Source organism: Stegodyphus dumicola, chromosome 4 (assembly GCF_044657685.1).
Source record: "Stegodyphus dumicola isolate Sdum_Otavi_A_Nest chromosome 4, ASM4465768v1".
Classification (NCBI taxonomy): Eukaryota; Metazoa; Arthropoda; class Arachnida; order Araneae; family Eresidae; genus Stegodyphus; species Stegodyphus dumicola.
The window spans coordinates 244,601,837-244,622,913 of record NC_140771.1 but is presented as its reverse complement, the minus strand read 5'-3'; the positions used below and the strand labels follow the sequence as shown (position 1 = coordinate 244,622,913).

General features: G+C 33.2%; 2 protein-coding genes across 3 annotated transcripts in view; one reads left to right on the top strand and one right to left on the bottom strand.

Annotated features, from left to right (window-relative positions):
* LOC118193265 (uncharacterized) overlaps window positions 1–21,077 on the bottom strand; it is a 226,946-nt gene that overhangs the window by 115,529 nt on the left and 90,340 nt on the right. The window lies entirely within an intron of this gene.
* The window catches only part of LOC118193281 (1-aminocyclopropane-1-carboxylate synthase-like protein 1), a 56,577-nt gene that overhangs the window by 809 nt on the left and 34,691 nt on the right, over window positions 1–21,077 (top strand). The window contains exons 1-4 of one of the 2 annotated variants that reach the window (XM_085816158.1): window positions 2,862–3,299; window positions 7,582–7,691; window positions 12,918–12,977; window positions 18,166–18,236. In XM_085816158.1, coding sequence (XP_085672284.1) covers window positions 3,296–3,299; window positions 7,582–7,691; window positions 12,918–12,977; window positions 18,166–18,236 — 245 coding nt within the window. In that variant the 5' untranslated portion in view covers window positions 2,862–3,295. Of the gene's footprint in view, window positions 1–2,861; window positions 3,300–7,581; window positions 7,692–12,917; window positions 12,978–18,165; window positions 18,237–21,077 lie in introns of those variants that run through there. The other variant, XM_085816159.1, reaches the window with a different exon arrangement.

Below are 21,077 nucleotides of genomic sequence, written 5' to 3'. Positions count from 1 at the left end.
TCTATTAGTCTCGAAACGCGTCGAATCACTAAAAGCCTTGAATCACTTTTCGGATTGTTGCCACAAATATTACCGCCCCGTATAATATTTAACGAAATTATATAATGAAGAATCTGCATGAATGTACGTGTGTTTCTCGCACTGTTAAAAAAACAATGGTAGCTAGAAGCCATCGAATTTTGAATAATGCAGTCCTCCGCGCGAATACGGGCACTTGGAAGAACGAATTTCGAACCTGTTTTAGTGTTTATTTCCTATTTTGTAAAACTTTAACGAATTTTTGATTAAAAAACGCAACAATTTCAAAGCGGGAAGTCACAACAGTGTACAGAATAAAACATTTTTATCTCAAGTGCGCGAGACTGTCTATCGGAAATTCTGAAGATATGCTGTTTTTAAATAGTTTTAGCCCAACTGCTTTCGAAACGTGTATGTGTGCTTAAATGAGGGAGGAAAAAAAGTTTTTTTGGGCGTAATACGAGGAAACTGAAAGTTTTCAATTTTTATTTTATTTTATTTTATTTTATTTATTAGTCCAAAGGGATTTAAATCCCGAAGGACTATTAGTTTCGTTTTGGCATTTTGCGTCGGACTCATAAATGTCGGTTCACTTTTCAAACTGTTGCCACAAAATGTTAGAGTCCTGCATTATATTTGAAGAAATTAAATAATGAAAAATCTGCATAAATGTATGTATATTTCTCGTATTGTGATAAAACAACGGTACATAGAGTCATCGAATTTTGAATAACGTAATCCTCCAACGAATATGAGCATGTGGAAGACCAAATTTGAAATTTGAAATTTGTTTTATGATCGATTTCCTATTTTTTAAAACTTTGACGAATTTTTGATTAACAAACTCAAGGATTTCAAAGCGAGCAATGGCAACGTTGTGCAGAAAAAACATTTTTATCTCCAGCGCGTGAGTCTCTGTATCGGAAATTCTAAAGATATACTCGTTTTAAAACTATTTTGCGATATTGCTGTTGCACTGGATCTTATGGTTTAAGTGCGAGGAACATGATATTTAATAAAGAAAGGTAACACACAAAATGTTAAAAAACGCCCCTTTGGACGTAATTTAAAATCTGAAACATTTCAGATTTTTTTTTTTTAATTTTATTTTTTACTTTATTTATTTATTTATTAGTCCAAAGGGATTTGAATCCCGAAGGACTATTAGTTTCGTTTTGGCATTTTGCGTCGGACTCATAAATGTCGGTTCACTTTTCAAACTGTTGCCACAAAATGTTAGAGTCCTGCATTATATTTGAAGAAATTAAATAATGAAAAATCTGCATAAATGTATGTATATTTCTCGTATTGTGATAAAACAACGGTACATAGAGTCATCGAATTTTGAATAACGTAATCCTCCAACGAATATGAGCATGTGGAAGACCAAATTTGAAATTTGAAATTTGTTTTATGATCGATTTCCTATTTTTTAAAACTTTGACGAATTTTTGATTAACAAACTCAAGGATTTCAAAGCGAGCAATGGCAACGTTGTGCAGAAAAAACATTTTTATCTCCAGCGCGTGAGTCTCTGTATCGGAAATTCTAAAGATATACTCGTTTTAAAACTATTTTGCGATATTGCTGTTGCACTGGATCTTATGGTTTAAGTGCGAGGAACATGATATTTAATAAAGAAAGGTAACACACAAAATGTTAAAAAACGCCCCTTTGGACGTAATTTAAAATCTGAAACATTTCAGATTTTTTTTTTTAATTTTATTTTTTACTTTATTTATTTATTTATTAGTCCAAAGGGATTTGAATCCCGAAGGACTATTAGTTTCGTTTTGGCATTTTGCGTCGGACTCATAAATGTCGGTTCACTTTTCAAACTGTTGCCACAAAATGTTAGAGTCCTGCATTATATTTGAAGAAATTAAATAATGAAAAATCTGCATAAATGTATGTATATTTCTCGTATTGTGATAAAACAACGGTACATAGAGTCATCGAATTTTGAATAACGTAATCCTCCAACGAATATGAGCATGTGGAAGACCAAATTTGAAATTTGAAATTTGTTTTATGATCGATTTCCTATTTTTTAAAACTTTGACGAATTTTTGATTAACAAACTCAAGGATTTCAAAGCGAGCAATGACAACCTTGTGCAGAAAAAACATTTTTATCTCCAGCGCGTGAGTCTCTGTATCGGAAATTCTAAAGATATGCTCGTTTTAAAACTATTTTGCGATATTGCTGTTGCACTGGATCTTATGGTTTAAGTGCGAGGAACATGATATTTAATAAAGAAAGGTAACACACAAAATGTTAAAAAACGCCCCTTTGGACGTAATTTAAAATCTGAAACATTTCAGATTTTTTTATTTTATTTTATTTTATTTTTCATTGCGGGCACTAGCCATTTTAAGCTTTGGCCATTCTTAAGCCAGGAGCTGTGGTCATTTTATTTATTATAGAGGCACCTAATAGGCGGCCACTGTTGCCTTCTATGAAAAGACAGACAATTTATATCTATGCCTTCAGCAAGATTCGAAGTTAGGCCCTTCGGTACGGCTGTCAGAGTCATTAACCACTTTCCTGTCTAAACAACGATTTTAAGTAATTGTATCTTAACTCAAGGCCTATGCGAATTTGCTGAATTTGAAAGAGAAAAGGATGTAAACCATTATATTAATGTGATGTGGGTGTTTTTCCGATATCAGCCACACCTACCATAGAAGTGAGCTCAAATGTTATCGCTATGTTTCTGCAAGGAATATAAACAGACAATTTCCGAAATATTGAAGCAGACATTTTTCTTAGCGAATGCGCGCAATCGGAGATTATATAATCATTAACTATTAAAGATAGTGAAATTTTGTGTTAAAGAGAACTTAAAACTTCAAAAATTTATAAGATTTTTATTTCACGAATGTTTCGGATTATTAAAATCGCTTTTTAAATGTTTCGCAATCATTACTTTCATTTCCGGAGCATCTGGTACGATAAGATCCCAACAGAGATAAAAAAAATTTAAAGTGTGATGGAATTATGATTAATGTATTTTCGCAGAAGTTTTATTTCCGTCTTGCTTGTCATTTGATGTCTGTCTCCTCTTCAAACTGCGGAACTAATATAAATACTGCAAACTGCAAATTCGAAATGTATTGAACAAATGTACCTTTTCTCGCAGTATTACAACATTTTAAGCGGATTTGGATGCTCTATATTTTTTAAATCTTAACGTTAGAACATTTTGATAAATTTAAATAAGGAAGGTTTAAATAATAATTCAAATTTTGTTCCCGTTCTGAAAAATAAAGAAGACATGGGTAAGTATCATTTAATAACATTTTTCCTAAATTTTTGGTGTATGAACCTTCGAAGGGAAAAAGTAAGATTAAATACAGTAAACTTATGTTCAATGTGTACAAAATTATAGATATTGTATATTTTGTACAATAATATACAATATCTATAATTTTGTATAATAATATAAGTAATTTTGTTAGAATAAATTAGTATCACTTTTGCATAATGAAATTCGGCAGCGTCAAAAACAAACGATATAATGGCGAAAGACGATTCTACCTACGTTTTGATGTAGATGTAGAAGGTCTTTTGGTTTTGTTTCTACGTTGCACTGAGCTTCATTAATTTTTTCAACCATGTTAGATTCTTTTATGGAATATACTGCTAATATTGCGCAATATGTAAGACAAGGCATTTAAAACTTATAAATGAATCTCTTGAAAGTTCTTCTTCCATTACTCCAATTTAAATATTTGTGAAGATTGTTAATTTTGATTAGCTTCTATTTGAGTTGCAAACTCTCTAACTTGTTAAAGAAAAGTTTCATAGTTATTCCTATAGAACTTAATACGTAATCCTTTATATAAATAATTTTCTATAAAATTCTAAAGAAATTTTATAAAACTTTCACAGAACTGAATTCTACAGAAATGTTGCTCTGCAAAATCATATAGAAATTTTATAAAGCCTTTTTAGAATGATATTCTATAGAAATCTGAAAAGTTTACAAACCTTAATCAAAGCCAATTTTTAGTTTCTGATGAATTAAATGGGATAATACAGTGTCTCACAAAAGTGATGGGACACTTGTGCTTTATAAAAGGAAACTGTAGTAAAATAAATTAAGAAAACATGTAAACATTTTTTGTGGGTGTGTTTCATACTTAAATTTAGTAACACTTATTACATAACATACATTTTCTCAAAATATTAAAATATTAATTTAATAAAAATATAATTGTTTAGAACAGAGCAAAAAATGGCTCACATAAGTGATGGGACACTTACTTTTCCATCAAATATTTATCCAAAAATTTTACTTTTTAAATGGTTTTAATATTTTGTTGGATTTCCTTTTACTTTTAAAACGTGATTTAATCTTCTTGGGATGGATTCCACTAATTTTTTTGTGATTTCTGGAGTGATTTTACCCCATTCTTCTTGAAGCACCAATTTTAATTGTTGTTTTGAAGAAATGGTATGTTTGCGAATTCTTGATTCCAATTCTTGCCAAATATTCTCTATGGGATTTAAGTCTGGAGATTGTGGTGGTGTTTTTATTATTTCAGGATAGTTATACAGCAGCCAGAGTCTAACGTTCAAAGCAGTGTGCTTGGGGTGATTGTCCTGGTAGAATTTAAAATTGTTATGAAGGTTCAATTTTCGTGCAGAAGATTTCAAATTTTGATTTAAAATGTCAATATACTTGTACCGATCCATTATACTGTCAATAAAAACAAGATTACCAACTCCAGCGAACATCATACGTCCTCATACCATAACTCCTCCTCCACCATGTTTTACTTTTGGCACCAAGCTCTGTTTACGAAATTCTTCTCTGGGTTTTCTCCACACCAAGATTCTACCGTCAGAACCAAATATATTAAATTTACTCTCATCAGCAAATATAACTTCATTCCAGTAATCAGAATTCTTATTTATGTTGGATTTTGCGAAAGCCAGTTTGAGTTTTCTGTTCTTTTCACTTACGAAGAATTTTTTTCCAGCTGCTCCCCCGTGATATCCAGCAGATCGAATTACTCTTTTAATAGTCTCATGATTAACAATTACTCTATATAATGCTTATAAATCAGCAGCAACTTTAGGAGCACTCATTCTTGGATTTTTTTTTTTTTTAATTTATTTCGAACGATAATTCGCTTTATTCCATTGGATAGCTTTGATGGTCGGCCAGGTCTTCTTTTATCCTGAATCATATGATTCTTTTTATATCGTTTAATGATCTTAAAAACTGTTGAATGACTCAAGTTAACTGTTTCAGCAGTTTTTCTTATAGATTTTCCACGTTCAATATGCAAATTAATAACTAATTTCCGAACTTCATGCAAAGTTTCTTTTCGTTTAGCATTCATGGCTGCACAGAGCTAAAAAACACAAAAATTACAAAACAAACTGGAGAGAAATACTGCACACGATTTTATAAATTATTGCCAATTGCTTTTGAGTAAAAATAAAAACCCCTAAAAATATTTTTATTGTAGTACGTAGTAGCATCTAATGGTGTCCCATCACTTATGTGATCCATTTTTTGCTCCGTTCTAAACAATTGTATTTTTATTAAATTAATATTTTAATATTTTGAGAAAATGTATGTTATGTAATAATTGTTACTAAATTTAAGTATGAAACACACCCACAAGAAATGTTTACATGTTTTTTTTTTAATTTATTTTATTACAGTTTCCTTTTCTAAAGCACAAGTGTCCCATCACTTTTTTGAGACACTGTATCTATAATATAAATATCTCGGTCAATTTTTTATTACAAGGAAGCCAAACCTCTGATAATTTTATTTTTTTACAATGAGTTTTCTGAAATATACGTATAGGAACTGAGAGACCACATTCAAAGTTACATGTCCTTATTTGACGAAAATGATTTTTTTTAAATTTGATACGAAAAGATGAATACTTTCGTGATTTAAAACACTTCTGTAATCGGAAATATATGACTTCAACCAAGGACTGCGTAAACAAAGCCTGGGTTAAGGACTTTTAAACCGGGTAAGAGGATGGGTATATACTACATACATACATACGTAAATATGTAAGTACTACGAATAGACGTGACGGAAAAAAAAAAAAAAAAACACTTTTCAATACATTTTACAATCAGTTTTGGGAAAAGTGTCCTTTATTATGTTTATACGCACAGAAGTCACGCAAAAAATTGTCCAAATGGATTCGGGAACGGTCAAAATGGATATTTCCGTTGAAATATATTAATCGAATTTTTTCCGGATTATAATACTTTTGTATTATAATAATAATAAATAATATAATTTCCGGATTATAATAATAACAAAGTTTTCAATTCAAAATTAAAAAAATTAAGGCTAATAATTCTAAAAAATAAAGGTTTCGTTTACCTTTTTTCTTCCCAGAATTTCTAAGGTTCCAATGGTTCCGGGTCAAGCTTGCCCAAACAAAATTTCAATGAACAGTACTCGAAGCCTATTTTTTTCAAGAAAGCACTTATTTCTCATCATTCTTAACATATCAAACGCGGAAAAAACGTAGCTACAGAACTTCTCATATCTACACAAAAACAGACGATCGAAAAAGAATAATAATGAAATCTGAACTGTTGTTGCCAATGTTAATAACTTAAAATAACATAACATTTCACGCCGTCTGCTGAAAAGGAAAATGTCTATTCTTTTAGTTAGCCCAAGGGGACATTAATTTCGTTTTGGCATTCTGCGTTGATTCACTATAAACGGCGAATCACATTTAAATTTGTTGTCCCAAAATATTAGAGCCCTGTATTATATTTAAATAAATTAAATAATGAAGAATCTGCATAAATGTATGTATGTTTCTCGCATTGTGATAAAACAAACGTACCTAGAGCCATCCAATTTTAAATATGGTGCGTCTCCACCCGAATAAGGGTATCTGGAAGCACGAATTTGGAATTTATTGTATTATCTATTTCATATTTTGTAAAGAATTTATCAGTTTTTGATTAAGAAACTCAACGATTTCAAAGCGAGCAATGGCAACACTATACGGGAAAAAAAAAAAAAAAAAAAAAAAAAAAAAAAAAAAAAAAACTTTTTTATCTGCAGCGCGCGAGACTGTGTATCGGAAATTCTAAAGATATGCTCTTTTAAATATTTTGCGATATTGTTTTTGAATTGAATTTTATGGTTTAAGGGCGAAGAACATGATATTTAATAAATAAAGGTAACAAACAAAACGTCAAAAGATCGCCCCTCTGGGGGTAATATAAAATCTGAAAGCTTTTAGATTTTTTTGTTTTCCTTTAATATTTTTCTTTAGAGGCCATTACTTCCTTTACTTTTCTCGAAATACCCGACAGCCATTTCACTTACATACATACAAAATTACTTACATACATACAAAATTCGTAACAGTAAACTTTAACTTTCGTAATTGCCTTAGTTATTCGACTATAGTGAGAATACGAAGGTACAATTCGCAAAAAAATAGATACTTGATCAATATGTCTGTTTTTTCCGTGAATTTCATTTTAGGAACATATGAAATTTACTTGGTGAAAGAACATTTTAAATAATTTTAAACTTTTGCTTTTCAGCTGGTTGTCTGTCAAGACGAGCAGATGCTATTAAAAACTGGGAGGATTTTCTTAATAAATACCTGGAAGTTTGTAACAATAATGAATACAATAAAGAGACAAATCCTAAGGTATGTTATATAAACTGCTGTACGGTTATTATTATTTAAATTAACCAGTTATTTATAATTTCAGCCTTTACTATAACTTCTCTTTTCTGTTTCCTCATCAAAATATAAATAAGTTATATAATATTTAAATTGAGATTTTTTAAGACAGGACCTGCTTCTGGAGTGTGCGTGCATGCTATATTTAGTTCTTGCCAGATCTAATAAGTTGCAATTATTTTGCTTTGGGTTATATCGCTGTCAACACTTGAATCTGATACATCGGTCGAGTTGCTGAGCCAGCTTCGAATAAGATTTAAATTCTGTAGTCTTTGACTATTAATCCACGTTTTCATTTGAACATGACTGTTCCATTTACTTACCAAGAGTTGTGGTTGATTTTGTTAGCATAAAAACGCGCATTTATGTTCTAAGTTCTGTTTAAATAAAAAGGTATATGTAAACTTTTCCCTGACTTTGTAGTTACTTTCAGACAAAGCGATAATTTGCTTCACGTCTGTTAGGGGTTTGGGTCTATTTTATCAGATCAAGAAAAACCTCATAATGTGTATTTGCAGAGTTAAAGAGATGTTTCATTCAGCTTTTCATTTTCGTTTTGCGTATTTCCCCAAAAATGACTTGTATCGGCAGGCAAAGTAGACAGATGTCTTATTTTGCACCCGCTAAGTCTTTCTGTACGCAGGTCGAGCTTAGGTGCTAAGAAAGAGGGCATTTTTATTTGAGAGATAAATAATTTCATAGCATTTGATACAATTTTTTTTTTACCAAAGCCAGGTAAAAAAGTCGATTAAAAAGGAAAAAAATAAGGCCCAGACTATATATATATATATATATATATATATTTGTAATAATAAAATTCCATAGTCAAGAATACACTTAAATTTCTAACTGTATGTTCTTTTCATTTTTTAACGGCGACGGTTTCTTATTTGAAAGTACGTGGAATTAAATCCACAGTCCCGTAATCAAGTTGTTTTTCCCGCCTTTTCTACACGTACAGTTTTAGAATGTTGTGGAAATTTTAAAGCGAATTGGAATGGCTGACGTCATTTCTTGGAAGCTCCGCCTTTCCAGAGGCTATAAAAGGACTCGCAAAAGGAATATCGGGGCTTTTTCTTAAATGTCATGATGCAGTAAACCCTTCATACAAAATGTTATTAGTAGTTCTTTTTTATTTACTCCGGATATCTGATTTTGTAAATGCTATTTCTCCTGACCAATAATAAATGGATCCTGTTTTTTGAACTTATCGTCTGATAATTTAAGCTACGACTACATTTATGATTCTTCAACAATCTATTTATTCCTGACAAAAGCTGGTACATCACACATATATATATATATATTGGTTGAGATACAGACGATGTAAGAGAAGCCTGAAGTAACCCGACCTTCAATGTATCCTAATATAACAACAATGCCCTAGTATAAGCCCTAATATTCTTTATTGGAGAAGTCAAATAACAGTGCCCTAGTAGCCCTAATATGCTGTTGAAAATTTATAGTATGAGGTGTTAAAAATACTATCCTAATCTGGGGTTAAGAAAAGGGGGATGTTTCGTTTCAGTAATGTATCAGCAGCAGAAATTAAATTTCATATAAATGGTTATAGTTACAGTGCTGTCAAAATGAAATATGTTACCTCATATAAATAGTTAAATACTTTCAAATGATGTAGGTAAGCTTCTGAAAGAGAGATTAAATTAACACTATCCATTGGTAAAATAAGAATAAAAAGAAAAATCATTGGTTCCTGGGCTGAAATACAATCGAAAATATCTCCCTTCGTAATATTTACTTTACCAATCTTTCTGTAAAAAGAAATCCAAACTCTCACATTCACAAACTATAGCTTCTCCGACATGGGCTATTAATTACAGTTGCTAGTCACAGGAAGAAGATTCAAGTTCGTCAGAATAAGCTTCTGAGATCTAGCTTAAATGCGCCGTGGTATCTGCTTAATGCATAAATACACCATGATTTAAACATACATTCTGTTAGATCTAAAGTAATTACAAATGCGAACAAACATCTCCAAATGTTTTGCTGCTTCTTCATATCGAAAAATCTGATGTGGACATCACATGACTTCCATGTACGGACTATTAAAATTACAATACATTGTTTTGCTACGCTTCATATAAATTTATGTCGTCGAACTGTTCTAACTTATCCTATCCTTGAAGGCAAGTTGAAAATGACACCAAAAATTGCCAATTTTGAAACTAAACTTCCTATAATTTTATTTTTTCATAACGAGTACTAAACTTTCTAGGAACCAAGAGAACGCATTAAAAGTTAAATTTCGTTACTTGCTAAAATTAATTCTTATTTAACTTTGAAATTGCCCAAACACGAATATTTTCATCAGTTAAAATGCTTTTGCAATTGGAAGTATACGGCTACGACCAACCTTTGCAAAAATAAAAGCTGACTAAGGACTTTTAAGCCAGGTAAGGGGGTGGGTATCAAAATGAATGCTCCTATAGGTGCATTACGCAAAATGTAATACATGTATTCATTCAAAATGTACATAAATGCAAGCAAATTTGAATGTTCGATATGCTATTCTTTTGTTATACGGCATACGTCAAGTCTGGAAATGCTAACTTTGTGCAGTATGTCTGTACCGATGCAGTTGATAGCAGCTGGAAGCCCGTATACGCGATCTTTTATGAATCCCCACAGGAAAAAATCGCATGAGGTGAGATCTGGATATCGTGGTGGCCTAGTCAAGAGTGCATTGTCTGCAGTAGATACGCGACCAATCCACCGTTGTGACAACATGTTATTGAAGTGGCTCCACGCTTCAGTCATTAAATGTGGTGGTGCACCAGCCTGTTGCAGAATAAAGCTAGGCATATTCTCTTGTAGCTGTGGCAGAAACCATAATTTGAGCATATTGATGTATATTCCTTCAGGTCACACTGGTTTCAGAAAAAAAGAACGGACCGTACATAATTTCATGAGATATTACACAAAGCTCATTAACTTTAGGGGAATCATGCTGGTATTGCAATGCCGCATGTGGATATTCAATACTTCAAATTCTCACGTTATGCTTATTTACTTGTAGAGACTTTATATACTAATGCAGAAATGTGAAAAGTTGATTCATCACTGAATGCTAACGTTTTCGAAAATTCGTCATCCTCCATGCGCGTTCACACAGAGAGATAATCGACGCGGCAGATCTTCGGGTTCCAGATGCTGGTCGCATTAACTGCAAACGATAAGGTTTCATTTCCAAACCGCTGCTAAAACTCTCCACACAGTTTTCTGGGTTACTCCCAGTTCTCCTCCAGCTTGATATGCTGATTTTTGAGGGCATCTCACATAGTTAGCCGCATTTAGGCTTGATGGGCCATATATAGGGGACCCTCTATAAGTTTGCTATACTATATTTATACTATATTTTAATTTTTAGGGAGCCCCCAAGTAAATGGAGGCCCTAAGGTATAACTTGTGTAGCTTATACGTAAATCTTGCACTGGCTAGATTCAATGCGCTCAACTACATCTTCTCCTACAAAATGTTGATTTTCTTTTATAAATACAGCCTATCTCTTGAAATTTTCAAACCAACGACGGATTGCTTTATGATCCAGAGATGTCTGTCCGTATTTTGTTCGGAACTGGCGCTAAACAGTGAAAATAACCTTAGTGAAAATAGACGTTGCTAACATGAAACTCAGGCACACAAAATGCTTTTTGCTGTTGCGTCGCTGTTTTTATAGTAGGCGTTGTTTTCCTGCGCGTTTTGTTTTCGCGGAAACGCTGGTGACGATTGGACTTCCAGCGCCATCTATTGGCGGCTCGTCGAAACTTGTTTATATTTCATCCGCATGTATGTACACTTTTAATGAATATATTCATTACATTTTCGTAGTACACCTATGAAATTCGAGCATTCATTTTGACTTATCCTGTACCTATACACACATATATATATACACACTTTTGTATCGCCGATCGCAATAAGAAAGGGTGGTGCACAACTAGATGTTATACAACTCCCATATATAAAATTTCAACGTCCTACGGCTAATCTTTTTTGAGTTATGTGAGTTACATACGTACATACGAACATACAGACATCATAAAAAAATCCTTTCTGAACCATTTTAAATCTATTTTTTGGAAAAAGAAGTCTTTATTTTGTCCATACGTACAGACATGTAGTAAAAAAATAGTCATTTTTTTTTTAATTCCTCGTGTTCCACAAAGTATACCAGGAGACTTACAGAAGTAAGTTACAACACTAAATAAACAAATGTACAATAGCACTGCAAAAGCGTTAAGTTCCGCTAGCGTAACATGGCGGCTATTTGTTTACATTTGCAGCACTTAGTAGTATAGTGAATTACGTCAAATGGTGTACCAATTTCAGTGACCTTTTTGACCAGAAGGGACTTTAAGTCCTTAATAAGTTAAGTTTAAATTTTGTGCACGGAGAATTTTGCCTATCTGCTCGTTGGCCGAGTTGCTTATTTTTACCTAGAAACTCTAATTTTAATTGCAAAAATTGTTCTTTAAACTGTTTTTACTTGTATTTGATGTTTTAGGTTCCGTTGTATTTTACGGTTTTTAACCCCTTAACTGCCGCGGGCGTATACATACGCGCTCAGCCGATGCGTTAACTGCCCCAGGCGTATATATACGTCCTTCCAAACTGCTATCATTTGCTTTGCGCTGCTACACCTAAAATTATTCGCAAAGTTAACGCATCGGCTGCGCATCTGGGCGCGTCTGGGGCAGTTAACGCATCGGCTGCGCATCTGGGCGCATCTGGGGCAGTTAACGCATCGACTGAGCAAGGCGTATATATACGCCCGCGGCAGTTAAGGGGTTAATGAAGACCTTTTGAGATTTTAATGTATTTTTGCCTTTGACCGAATGAGAAATATATCTCTAATGAAATTCGAGAAAATAAGTTTAAACGAAGTGCAGCAAAAGATGCGTATAATTTAATAGGCTGGTAACAGGAAGTCATGTTAAAATATTTTCTTCCTCCTGTTCGCATGCCTTCGTGGTGTAACGATAGCACACTCGGCGCGTATTCGACACGTCAAGATTCCAGTTCGGCGAGGACACGGCTCACTTTTCATGTCCTTTCATGTCTTTTCATATATTTTTAACCTGTAAGTTTGTTAGTAATAGCTGTGTGTTTTTTGTTCTTATTAAAACTGTTTGCCTGTGCTTGATATTACACATAAAATTCCTTTTCTAGGGATACGTTAACCTCGCAACTGCTGTCAATAATTTATGTCTGGATATTATTTATCCAAGAGTAAGTACCTTTTAAATGTTACTGGATTTCTGAAGTTTTAAAACAAAAAATATCTAACCATTAGAACTTTATTTAATAATAACTGCTAGTTTCGTTATTTTATTGTATAATTCTCATTAATTCTTCGTTCATATTTTCATTATATTAGTTTGAATACTTTTTTTTTTACATTTAGTGTTTAATTTTTTTATTACCTGGCTTATAATGAAGAGGTGTTAGTGTTTGCTCCGCAATAATATTTACTCTAAGCTACCCATAAAAGCGTAAACTATATTCAGATTACTAAAAAAGGCGAAAATGCTGTAGATTTTGGTGAGTAAAAATTTTGTTGTTGTTAGTTCTCATATTATGAACACCAAATCGCAGCTGTTTGAAATTTTAATAAATTTAACATGCTTTCTTCTATAATTTGTTTTCATGGCTTCGGCAAAGCAATCGAAATCCAATATTTTTAGTTACCTATTTTTTAAAAAAATTAAGAAGGGCTTTTCCCTAGTTCCATACCGTAAGTCCGCCGCCTAAGAGGTTTAGGCGGCCAACTGCTGTGCCGAAGGTCCCGGGTTCGAATCCCGGAGAAGGCATGGATGTTTGTAAATGTTTAGTGTCCGTGAGGCTTGAGGGCACTCTAAATATACGGCTAGCCGGAATTCTTCTCGAGAGGTTGGTGGTAGGGAAGAGGGATGGAAGACTCATCTCCCCCGGGATACTCTCCATCAAAATTGGGGACGGAACTAAGCTAAATCCCACTATCACCTGTAAGGGGAGCCCACCAACGGCCGAGCGGTAAAGTCGCTGAACTCTGGTAGTTCGGTCCGAGGTTCGAATCCCGCGAACGGGCTGGCTGCATGCATGGGCGTTTTCGTTGTGTTCCCCTTGTGTAACGTGTATACGAGCCAGTTTCTCTTAGAAAGTCCTCCACGAAGGCATCCCTCCCCTTAGGCAGATAGTGTGCTTTGCCATAATTAAGTACACCACACCACCACCATTTGTAAGGTGCTCAAGGCTGTTGCCAACGACAGCTGCATCTTGCGCTCCTTGCCACGAAGAATTTCGTGGGTTTAAGCTGACTATAGGTCAGACAAGTGAGCATTAATCAACAACAACAATGCTGTTATTCCGGATTTAAAAAAGCACTTATTAGAAAAATGATTCTTTTATATTGTTATGAAATACCCAGGCGCGGTAAGATAGCTTCCCCGCAAAGCAGTTTTAGGGTTGCTATAAAATGTCAAGGGAAAACAGAGTTGCCACATTTGGCAAGAAATCGCCCATTTTGCATGCCATGGACGGATGGAGAAACTTCTGGAACGAATTCTTACCGGTTTAGCCCAGAATGTTCTCGAACACAAGCCGAAAGTTACATAGACCCTGCTGGTCCGCGGTCAGTCTAGAGTGCGAGATAATGTGTCTCGAGTTAGTCTGTCTGTTCGGAGTCGATCGAGTTGACAGCCGGGCAGCGAGTGCTGAGTTGGTCGTCGAGTGCAACGAAAGAGTCTCTTTATCGCGGTTAGTGCATCGTCAAGAGAGTGTGGAGCTCCGGGAACGACTGAACCGAAGAGTCGGGAGCTGTGCTCTGTGTGTCGTCAAGTGCATCGCGAGTTGTAGCGTGGAGAGTCTCGAGAGTACGTGGAGTTCCAAGAACGACCGAGCAGAGTCGGGAGCTGTACTCTGGTGCTTTGCAGTGAAGCTTTCTCCACCGTTATAGCCTGATAACCTGAAGGCTGTGACGCTGATGGTTCCAGCGAATGTATAATAGATCTTCGACGAATGTAAAACGTGACTTTGGAGCTGTCCTGATTAATATTGGCTAAATAAAGTGTGTTTCGATACTTCGTCAAGTGTCGTCGTTATTCACTCCAAATCTACGAACCCCGTGCGAACGTGAAGGAAGAAAATAACGTAACAGTATTAAACGGTATGTTATCTCAGAAAAAGTCCGATTATGTTTCAGAATATCTATGTTAGAACATTGCTATATATATAAATATAATATATATCTTAAGTCTCGCTTTCGAGACACGAAAATATAATTTTCTTATGAACAGTTTTTTAGTCCTAATATCTTGAATTAATAATTCATTGTAGGTGTTCATAATAAATATTTTCCTTTAACCCTGCGTTTAAATGATGTTATTTTTACCATCTGGATCAGGAGTGTCCAACTGTATGTATGACATTTCATAGCCAGTATCACATGCAGCTTGAGTCACACAAACAAAAGATGAAATTTGAAAACGAGAAGCGGTTAAATTAATTTTAATGGATAGCTTAGTTAAATGTATTGAACATGCATCTTTAAAATTCAAAAATAACCGTAAGTGATGTATTAAAGAATGACAGCATTCGAAACCAAGGTATTCTCACATTACGAGTATCAGCTTAATTCATTCTATAGTGCTTTCCGGATAAAATCATGTAAATAACAAAACCTACGCATAATTGGAAAGACTTCTGCACGCACTAATGATTATATTTCAGTATATCTGTTTACTCCTTTGTTGGAACTTGTAAATGGTTGCAATCCGATATGCAATGTAAAGTTAACTGATTTAAGCAGAATTTTGTGAGATATATTTAATTAGATTTTTCAGTGTTTCATGAACATTTCTATACCTATGAAGCTAAATATAATAGGAAGAAACATTGTAGCGAGTTTGCTAAAAAGTTACCAGGAGCTGTAGCTCCGCGAAATAGTTCAACGCAGTATTACTAAAATATTAACATAGAAGAAAAATTTTTTGAAAAAATTATTAACATGGAAAAAAGAAGGAAAAACTGCTTACACGCGAAATAAAACTGTTTAAAATCAATGTTGGAAAACTTGTGAATGCACGAAAAAACTAATCTGATCGTTGTGACATGTGAAAAGTTAATACATATAAAAATAGATCGACGGAACAAGTTAAAACAAGAAAAAAAAAAAAAAAAATCTGAAATGTTTCAGATTTTAAATTACGTCCAAAGGGGCGTTTTTTAACATTTTGTGTGTTACCTTTCTTTATTAAATATCATGTTCCTCGCACTTAAACCATAAGATCCAGTGCAACAGCAATATCGCAAAATAGTTTTAAAACGAGCATATCTTTAGAATTTCCGATACAGAGACTCACGCGCTGGAGATAAAAATGTTTTTTCTGCACAACGTTGCCATTGCTCGCTTTGAAATCCTTGAGTTTGTTAATCAAAAATTCGTCAAAGTTCTAAAAAATAGGAAATCGATCATAAAACAAATTTCAAATTTCAAATTTGGTCTTCCACATGCTCATATTCGTTGGAGGATTACGTTATTCAAAATTCGATGACTCTATGTACCGTTGTTTTATCACAATACGAGAAATATACATACATTTACGCAGATTTTTCATTATTTAATTTCTTCAAATATAATGCAGGACTCTAACATTTTGTGGCAACAGTTTGAAAAGTGAACCGACATTTATGAGTCCGATGCAAAATGCCAAAACGAAACTAATAGTCCTTCGGGATTCAAATCCCTTTGGACTAATAATGAAAAATCTGCATAAATGTATGTATATTTCTAGTATTGTGATAAAACAACGGTACATAGAGTCATCGAATTTTGAATAACGTAATCCTCCAACGAATATGAGCATGTGGAAGAACAAATTTGAAATTTGTTTTATGATCGATTTCCTATTTTTTAAAACTTTGACGAATTTTTGATTAACAAACTCAAGGATTTCAAAGCGAGCAATGGCAACGTTGTGCAGAAAAAACATTTTTATCTCCAGCGCGTGAGTCTCTGTATCGGAAATTCTAAAGATATACTCGTTTTAAAACTATTTTGCGATATTGCTGTTGCACTGGATCTTATGGTTTAAGTGCGAGGAACATGATATTTAATAAAGAAAGGTAACACACAAAATGTTAAAAAACGCCCCTTTGGACGTAAATTAAAATCTGAAACATTTCAGATTTTTTTTTTTTTTTTTTAATTTTTTCAAATATAATGCAGGACTCTAACATTTTGTGGCAACAGTTTGAAAAGTGAACCGACATTTATGAGTCCGACGCAAAATGCCAAAACGAAACTAATAGTCCTTCGGGATTCAAATCCCTTTGGACTAATAAAAATGATTAATACATAAATTGCAAACATTATAATTAAAAAATAAATTGCAAAAATTATAATTAAAACATAAATTGCAAAATTACAAAAATTTACAAAGCGGAAAATGGTAAATTAGCCCAATCGGACACCTCAACCAGGCTTTTCAAGGGAAAAGATCTTACGTTTCATTACTAATTAGTTTTTCAATTTCTATTTCGATTATGAAGCTAAATATAGATATACCTAGTATTACAAAAAGACTGGTTCCTTTTTCCATTAAAATTGTTATTCATAATAAATATTTTTGGATTAAAAAGTTAATGTACTTTTACTAAATGAAATATAAATTATATTATAATAGTTGATAAATATTAAATTCTGAAAGCAGCCTTTAACTAATTTTAACCGGGCGATGCAGTTCTTGTCACATTTTTGTTAGGTTATATCCAGAAGTAGACCTTGGTCCATATCCAGAAGTAGACCTATATCCAGAAGTGGACACCTTGTAGAGACAATAGGTTAATTGGAAGGAGGCGAGATTAAAAATGAGCTATCGCCTTCGCCGGGAATCGAACCACGGACCTCTGGAATACCGGCCCAGAGTGCAGAACCACTACACCACGAAGGCACGGGAGAAATATCTTATATACTCCCCCTTTTTAAAGGGCGACTGGGGGTTTTAGGAGAACCCAATCGCCAAATCCTGGGGGAGGACAATTATCATCCAACACCCTTTTAGTTCGGGCGCTACTGTGGAGGCATTAGGAATTTTTGGAAGCAAGAGAGATGAAAAATTAGCAACCGCCTTCGCCGGGAATCGAACCACGGACCTCTGGCATACCGGCCCAGCGTGCAGAAGCACTGTACCACGAAGGCACGCTAGGAAGGCGGGAGAAATACCTTATTATCCGAAAAGCAAAAAAAATTGCATTTATTTTTTATATAATAGTCCGATTTTTAATGCAACACATTCTAATGATAATGATATAATTCTACTGATAATAGCTCTTAGATAAAAACAAATGCTGTATTTTTAAATATTAATTTATTTAATTAAAGAAATGAGTGATCTAAAATGTATTGTATGTACTAAGAAGCTTACGTTTTATGTGACAGCTCACAAGCAAAGATGTTTGGCACTGTGATTCATCCATGTTGCTGTATAGAGAGGGTTATGGAATATTGAGGTTAGTTTCATTTATCTCCTTTCTTGAGAAGTTAAGCGATCACTATAGAGATTTTGTAATGTAAATCCGAATTTTTGAGATACCATGTTGCCTTAGAGTTAACGAAGGATTTACGTGATTTTTAAAATAAAAAGAGATCTAAACTTAGACATGAGTGATATAGGATTCAAAAATTATTAACCTGCAGAAAAAAAAAAAAAATCAAAAGTAAGCCACATAAACATAATAAATCAAAAATCTGTAATTAGCCTCAAACATAACTGGTGTTACGGGATCCAAAGATTTTTAAAATGAAAAAAAATTAACCTGCAGAAAAAAAAAAAATAATCAAAAGTAAGCCACATAAACATAATAAATCAAAAATCTGTAATTAGCCTCAAACATAACTGGTGTTACGGGATCCAAAGATTTTTAAAATGAAAAAAAAAATTAACCAACAGTAAGTCAAATATATAAAAATAATGCAACTTGCCTCAAAACATAACTGGTGTTATGAGACCTAGAATTTTATTAACTGCAGGGGAAAAAAAAAAATCAGAGTTAAACCAAATATATGAAAAAGCTGTAATTAGCTTCAAACGTAACTGAACGTGATATGGGATCCAAAAAAATTTGAAATTGCAGGAAAAAAGTGTAATCAAAAGTAAACTTGACAAATTAAAAAATCTGATGAGTACACCACATGACTTCCTTGTAAGAAACATTCAATTATACGCATTTTTCCCTGCATTTCATTTAAACTTATTTCCTCGAATTTCATTAGAGATAGATTTTTCATTCAATTAATTCAATTCTCACTTCACGACAAGGCAAAAATATATAAAACCTCAAAATATCTTTATTAAAAATTGAAAAATATAGAAAAATATAAAACATCTAATACAGTTAAAAGAATTAAAAATAAGATTTTTGCAATTAAAATTAGAATTTCTACGCATAAACAAGCAATTCGGCCAGCGGCAAGAAGGCAGATATTTCGGTGCACAAAATTAAAAGTTTACTTCTTGTCCCACTCTCTCCAGTTTCTTGGAGCCACCCCCAAAAATTATACCATATCAAATATCAAAAAGACTAACTTAAATTTCTCATAAAGGGCCCTATATCTAAAATTAGTATCTCGTCAAATATAAATCCAGTCATGCTGCTACGGTAAAAAAATTAGACTTAGCCGCACTTAAACAACTTTAAAATTGTTGACAATGCTACAACTATTGCATGCAGATTAACTAAAGGCATAAAAACCTTAACCGGAAGATAAGAACAACATAATTCTATCATTTTTAAAGCAAAAAATGCACAATTTACCAACATATAAGAATTAAAAAAAACTGAGCTCAGTCAGCCGAGTAACAGAGTGGATAACAGAGCTGAGTAACATACATATACTGTGCATAACATATATTATTAATGTTAAGAATAACTTTGCTTTGACTCCAATTTACTTTTAATTTTAGATTCTTTGAGTCTCTCTCTCTCTCTCTCTCTATATATATATATATATGTAATAATAAAATTCCATAGTCAAAATTACACTTAAAATTCTAACTGTATGTTCTTTTCATTTTTAATGGCGACGGTCTCTTATTTGAAAGTACGTGGAATTAAATTCACAGCCCCGTAGACAAGTTGTTTTTACCGCTTTTTCTACACGTACAGTTATAAAATGTTCTGGAAATATTCAAAGCGAACTGGATTGGCTGACGAGGCTGACATCATTTCGTGGAAGCTCCGCCTTTCCAGAGGCTATAAAAGGACTCGCAAAGGAATATCGGGGGCTTTTTCTTAAATGTCAGGATGCAGTAAACTTCATACAAAAAGTTATTAGTAATTCTTTTTATTTACTCCGGATATCTGATTTTGTAACTGCTATTTCTCCTGAATAAAAATAAATGGATCCTGTTTTTTTAAACTTATCGTCTGATAATTTAAGCTACGACTAAAGCTGGTACATCACATATATATATATACTTTTGGTATCTCCAAAAGTATCCCCTCCTATTTTTGATTGGAATCAAAATAGGAGGTGCATAACTACATGTCATAGCAGTCCTATATACAAAATATCAGCGTTCTGAGACTACTCGGTTTTGAGTTATGCGAGGTACTTACATACGTACAGATGCCACGAAAAAATCTCTTCTGGATCCATTTTAAATCAGTTTTATAATATTTTTTTTTTTGGAGGGGGAAGTCCTTTATTCTGTCCATATGTACAGATATTACACCAAAACATCGTTAAATTGCATTCGATAGCGGTCAAAATGAACATTTTCGTTGAAATATGGTACCTGGAATTAAAAAAAAAAAAAAAAAAAAAAGATTAACTTGTACAGCTTGCTTATTGTAATAAGTCATTAACTTGTTTACAAGAGTTTTCACATCAGTAATTTATAAATTTTCAAATGTTAAAAATCGTATAGAATTATTAGAGTTTTTGTTACTGGAGATGTGAAAAATGAGCAATGCCCTCGCCAGGATTCGAACTCCAGATCTCCCAAATACGCTTCGAGTGTGCTTTCCAATCACACCTCGAAGGCATGCGGAAAGAAGGGAAAAAAATACCTTATAATGCGTTATTAGTAATCTCATTTTTATTCCACTAGAATCATACTCACAAAATCATATAAAAAATTCCTTCAACTTCAAATATTTTATGTTTAAATTATGCAAATAATGTTAAGAGATACATACGTGCCGATATTGAAATCTGCCATTATTTTCTAGAACATGAATGCTCTAAGATTCTGTGAATAAAATCTCCTTTTTTGAAAAAAATTATATTTATCAATACTTTTCATGACAGTCTAGAAGTGCTACTTACTTAATCTATCAACAAGAAAA